This window comes from Epinephelus moara, chromosome 24, assembly GCF_006386435.1.
Source record: "Epinephelus moara isolate mb chromosome 24, YSFRI_EMoa_1.0, whole genome shotgun sequence".
Lineage (NCBI taxonomy): Eukaryota > Metazoa > Chordata > Actinopteri > Perciformes > Serranidae > Epinephelus > Epinephelus moara.
The window spans coordinates 6,545,644-6,551,557 of NC_065529.1; the positions used below are offsets into that span (position 1 = coordinate 6,545,644).

The window sequence follows — 5,914 nt, forward strand, 5'->3', positions numbered from 1 at the left end:
GAGGGTCATAAGGACAGAGGGATGTCGTATGCTGTAAAGCCCTGTGAGGCAAATTGTGATTTATGATATTGGGCTTTATAAATAAAATTGATTGATTGATTGATTGATTAATATCTATCCCGTTTTCATTCCCAGTTCGTCGTATAATGGCGCTCCGTTATGCCCCTCGGGGTAATTGAGGAGGCATCAGAGAGATGTTGTCGTTTTGAAATGATCACATGATGTTGGGTAACTTGTCCCCAGAGAGCAGGTAAAGTTTAACAAGCTGGGGCGGCAGCCAGCAGGGACCCAGAAAAAAGGCCTTTCTGTTATTTAGTAGGCTTTGCTATGAAGTCATGTTGTTGGCCTTATGTAATATTTTAAAACAATAATAGTATTAGAAAAAATAGTAAGAGATTTAGATGTTTTCTTTTCTTCCCACATTTGTGGCGCCCCCTATGGATCATGGTGCCCTTAGCGTTCGCCTAGGCATCAAAAGTGCTTGTTCAGGATCATATTTTGGGTTAAATTAAGTACATTTGCTGGGTACCGTCACATGACATTAGTGACATCAGTGCACAATGACCAGATGTTAATTATGCAACGTTACATTAACACACTGGGGACTTTTGGCTTCACATGGGACACAAACAGTGGTCTCCTGGGATAAAGTCCAGTTTTATTTGACCCATCCTCCTTCTCTACCTCCCGCCCACCCTACATGGACTTTCAGACAAAGCTGCTAGCATGACTTTTGACTCTAAAAAGAATACTTCACCCGCAAAATGACCATTTGTGTAACAACTACTTGACACATGTTATGCTGAGTTCACAAAGGAAACTTTGTTTTTCTCACTTGCCTCTGTGGTGAATGAAGAATCCAAAAAAGGCGAATATTCTTTATGAATTGACATAATGTGGGTCTACATTTAGTAGTTAGTATTAGTATAACAGAACACTTCACAACTGCTGTTCCTGCTATTCAGTAAAATATATTCATGTTAACGATGTTCATATGTAACAAACCACATTCTCAATTACTGTGCTTAACCCATTGGTGCCCACAAATGAAATTTAAATGTACTTTGGCGGATGTCTTCTAGCACAAATCTGAAGACATTTTTAAAATCAGGCCAATCATTTGGCTGAAAAGTGAGTTTTTCTTATCATAATATTTTTTAGTCTTTGGGCACACTTTTTTTTTTCTCCATTAGTTTGGTGGACTTCAATGCATTTTGAGGAACATGTCTGTTTGCTTCTATTAAACCTCAGATCTTGCTTCTGAGATAAAGACTGACTCTCAAATATGTATAGGAACCTCTCTCTCTCTCTCTCTCTCTCTCTCTCTCTCTCTCTCTCTCTCTCTCACACACACACACACACACACACAATATGGAGAAATTTGCATGAACCAACAGAAGTATTCGAGTACTGGAGTATGTGGAGTATCATTCTCCACATACTCAAAATGATTTCAATAGATGTATGCGCACACACACACACACACACACACACAAACTTGCATAAACCAATAATGGCACTGAAAAATTATTAATAATATTAATACTCAAAATAACTTTAAGGCTTGTGCAATTCTACAAACATTGATGTATACATTAAAACACAATTTTAATTTAAAATGCATTACAATGCTGATTGGGATAATTCAGTGGCAAGGGCCACTCATGATTAACACTGTGAAGAAGGCTCGGACTCATCTGGGGGCACACTGTAGTTAAAAATACAATAGAGATGGTTCAAGATTCTCAACTCATGTTTGCTGTTCTTCAGTCAAAATGAACTGCCGCTGTTGACACATTATTAGGTCAGGCTTGGTCCACATGTTGGCATCTTTTGGGGCACTGACTGAGTTCACCTTTTGAATATGGCACTTTTTATAAAGACAAAGGAGTAAAGTTTGGCAACATCCAGCTGCATACAACATACCTTCAGAATCAGAATAGTCACTATTGATGTGTTGTCCTATTCATCCAGGAAAATTCTCTTTGATTCAGTGTTTCACAATTATCAGGTCAGCAACAGTATACAGCTGTTTCCCTGATAAATTATCAATCATCCAAAAATCCTCATCATCTCTGTCCACTGCACTGTGTCCGCTCTCACTGTCAGGTGGTTCCATGAAACATTCTGCCACATCCACATCCTCTGCTTGAACTTTTAATAACCAGCTGTACAGTGTATTTTTTCTCGTGAGTCATTTTCTCTCCATCTGTCCTCTGACCCGACTCTGACCCCAGCAGATCAGTGGGTTAAAAGTTCAAGAGCTACGTCAAAGGCCTAGTTTTGTAAATACAGTTTCTCAGTGCCCCTACTGGTTTATGCAAGTTTCTCTTTATTGTGTGTGTGTGTGTGTGTGTGTGTGTGTGTGTGTGTGTGTGTGTGAGTGAAAGAAATGTTCCTATATGTATTTCAGTCAGTCGTTTAAAAAAGGCAAGACCTGAAGTCTAATAGAAGTAAACCGATGTGTTCCTCAACATGCATTAAAACCCACTGAAACTAATGATTTCAGTCCCTACATTTTTTTCTCGTTATTCTGGGGCATTTTCTACATTTTTCTAAAATACAGTAGTACCATGTGTCAAGATTGCTCAATTAGGTAAAGTTCAACACATTTTTCATTAAGATGTAGGCTAGTGACTCAAAATGCGCTCTATCAAACAGTCGAGCAGGACGTTAACACAGTTTATACCATGGTCTGGGTGAATACTCGATCCTGATTGGCTGCAGGGTGTCCGTTAAAAAGTGTTGTAGGACACCTATAAAGAAGTTCCGGTCAAATAGCCTGATTGTTCTAAATTATTGCGCTGGCTCAAACGCTAGTTGGTAACCGTGGCAACAGAAACTCAGAACATACGTTAACATACATTATTTCACAGTTTATTTATCACAACGGCAAGACACTAGACAAGACATGAGTGATTTTATAGTTTCCTTTAACCTATTTGGTGAATTTGATAATTTTGAAGACTGGGATGCAGCAGAAGAGAAAGAGAGAAGAGAATATAAGAAGAAGGAGATGCGACACAAGGAGGTGACAACGGAGGAATTGAACAATTTAGAGGATGACAAGGACGAGATAAACACAAAGAAAACCACGAAATGGGCAGTTAAAACATTAAGAGACTTCCTGGCTCAGAAAAACATGGACATCAACTTTGAGAGCTACACTGCCACTACTCTCAATGACATTTTGCGACTGTTTTATGCGTCTGTCCAGTCGACTAAGAAAGGAGGAGAATACAGTGTTGCCAGTTTGGGGAGTTTACGATACTGAAGCGTTACAGAAAGAGTGGGAAAGACACCAGCTTCCACCATCCTCGTATCCCTGAGTCGGACCTTGAGATAATCAGATGTTCATCTGCGCTGTCTCCCGATACGCCCCTCGGCCTCGTCAGAAAGGTGTGGTTTGACATCCAGCTGTGTTTGGCTCGGCGTGGCAGGGAGGGGAACTGTGAGCTGACCATGACATCTTTCAGCATCCAGAGAGACGAGGATGGCGTTGAATACGTCAGCCTAGCGCATAATCCTGACACTAAAAATCATAAAGATCCAAATGACCCACACAAGCAAAACCTAAGAGGTTTTATGTTCGCAAGGCCCGGGGATCCCCTGTGCCCAGTAAAAAGTTTCAAGAAGTACATCTCTAAATGTCCCCCAGACGCAAAATCTTTTTATCTGCACCCAAAGCGCTCCATCACCGTGGCATCTGATGTGTGGTACTCCAGGGAGCCGATGGGTGTCCACTACCTGGGAGACATGCTAAAAAAAATCAGTGAAGAGGTCTGTACAATTCTAATAATGTAGCCCTATGTATTATGCCTAACCCCTCTTCTGCCCTCATTAATAGCCTGTGTGTTTATTATTGTTTCTTTAAGGTGGGTCTGTCGCGGATTTACACGAACCACAGCCTCCGGAGCACGGCTGTGGGTCGACTCTCAGACGCCGGGCTGGAGACACGCCAGATCATGTCTGTGACGGGGCATCGCTGTGAAAGCAGCCTGCAGGCTTATTGGGCTCCGTCAGTCCAGGAGAGACGAGAATGGAGCAACATTTTGTCGTCCCGCAACGTCCCAACCAGCAGTGGTCAGGGTCCACAAACGTTAAATCTCCGTCCTTCAAATGCCACTATGATGGACATGCCAGTATCTCTATCAAATTTCACGATCAACGGCAATGTTGCATTTAATTTTAAATAGCCTGTCTTTCTGTCTTGCTTACCTTACTTAGGCTACTTACTTGCTTGATACAGAGTGAATGGTGGATAATATTTATAAAGACGATTTAGGATAGACTTACTTGCTTGATACACATTTAATGATCAGAGTGAATGGTGGATAATATTTATTGCAATAAAAACAATTTAGGAAACTATCTGTGGACTTTGATTATTTGAAACAAAATTTCGCATCATCCTCTGGACACACACAAGCGGTAAGAGGTGTATTTGCCCTCTGAAATGATACTTTGTATCACGTAACATAACGTTAAGCAATCATCTCACTTCCCTCCACTGATTAGGCCTAATATAACAGCTGCGGCTGACCGAGCTGCAGGTTCTGTGGCCAGAGCCGGTTACCTTGGCAACGCATCACAGCGAGAGATATTAAATAGCCCTCTCAGCCGCTTCTTGTGAAAAACTTACGATTTTAAGGGTAAAAAACAACATTAACGTATTAATAATTGATTTAATATTTATTTCTTTCGTAAGTGACCATGGTATCCGCTTCGTGTCGGACGGTTCACGCCTCCGCGTCGTCCATTCATTTCTGATAATGGACACCTCGTCGGGCATTATCCCTTACGTGATTTATGTACCAGATTTCCAGACATTATCCCCAATTTCCACATACTCCATCTGCGCTGCGCAGCGATGGCGCATACCCTCGCCTACTGGATGCATTTCTGGAGTGCTGTGTAGCGGAGCCGCAAGCTCACGTGGTTACTGCAAAATCACGCAATAAAAAGCACCATTCACTCCCAAAACTCCAGCAATTTCACACCACGTCCTCTCCTTTCGGTTTGTATCCTTGTAGAAAGGATGTGTGGTGTCATACAAAATACTGTGGTTTTCCACTTCAGGTATGAGTTTCTCCTCATCTATCTTTCCTCAGACCCTCGCACTGACTGACAACTTGTGCGACAGGATGTGACGTGATTTTTAAAAAACTGAGTTTACAATCTGTAGTCCGTGCATTGTGTTGTATTTTGAAATTTACCGGATGCTGTGTGCGTTCCGTTTCCGGTTTAATGTGATCTGTGCTACATGGCTTGACGTGCTATGGACGCGCAGTCGCTGAAAAACAGACTTGGCGCATATCTCTGATGAAGTGGAGAGCCATGGTGCTTCTTGGACGCTCCAGAGACGCTGTGCGGCGCTCCCTGTCGAAATGAAGCTATTCACTAGAATGGGAGCGTATCTGCTGCACAGACGGAGTATGTGGAAACTGGGAGTTAGAATAGTCAGAACAAATGTTGTGGCATACTAAATATAGTCTTTGAGCACAAATGGGTTAGTGGGGTCACCTCTCAATACACTAGTGTGCATCTCACGCACTTCTGGGGACTAGGTATCATTAGGATTTTGTCGATAGCATACTACTACTATTATTGATACTCCTTATCAGTTCAGTTCTTTATCAATTTCCTAATGGTTTCTTTTTTTAATGTTATTTAAAAAAACAGAACAAAATGTCAACTGAAAATACTAAATATAACAAAATGTCATTTGTAGAGCAGCAGCCGTTATTTTTGCAACAGCAAAGTCACTACATAAACTCAATAATATTTCACTAGAAAAAAATCTAAACACTGAGTAACTTTAAGAGAGAATGAAAAACACAGACATCAGTCCACAGTCCACTGCTGCTGAGGTGATTCACTGCCTTCAGGTAACGTTAGCGCTGGTAGAGGCAGG

The 5,914-nt window shown here is 41.5% G+C and overlaps 1 protein-coding gene across 1 annotated transcript; it reads left to right on the forward strand.

Moving 5' to 3' along the window:
- The first annotated feature begins 3,462 nt into the window (after window positions 1-3,462).
- Window positions 3,463-4,196, forward strand: LOC126385460 (uncharacterized). The gene is made up of 2 exons (XM_050037191.1): window positions 3,463-3,780; window positions 3,876-4,196. The coding sequence occupies exons 1-2, from the start codon at window positions 3,463-3,465 to the stop codon at window positions 4,194-4,196; spliced, it is 639 nt and encodes a 212-aa protein (XP_049893148.1).
- Window positions 4,197-5,914: the final 1,718 nt, after the last annotated feature.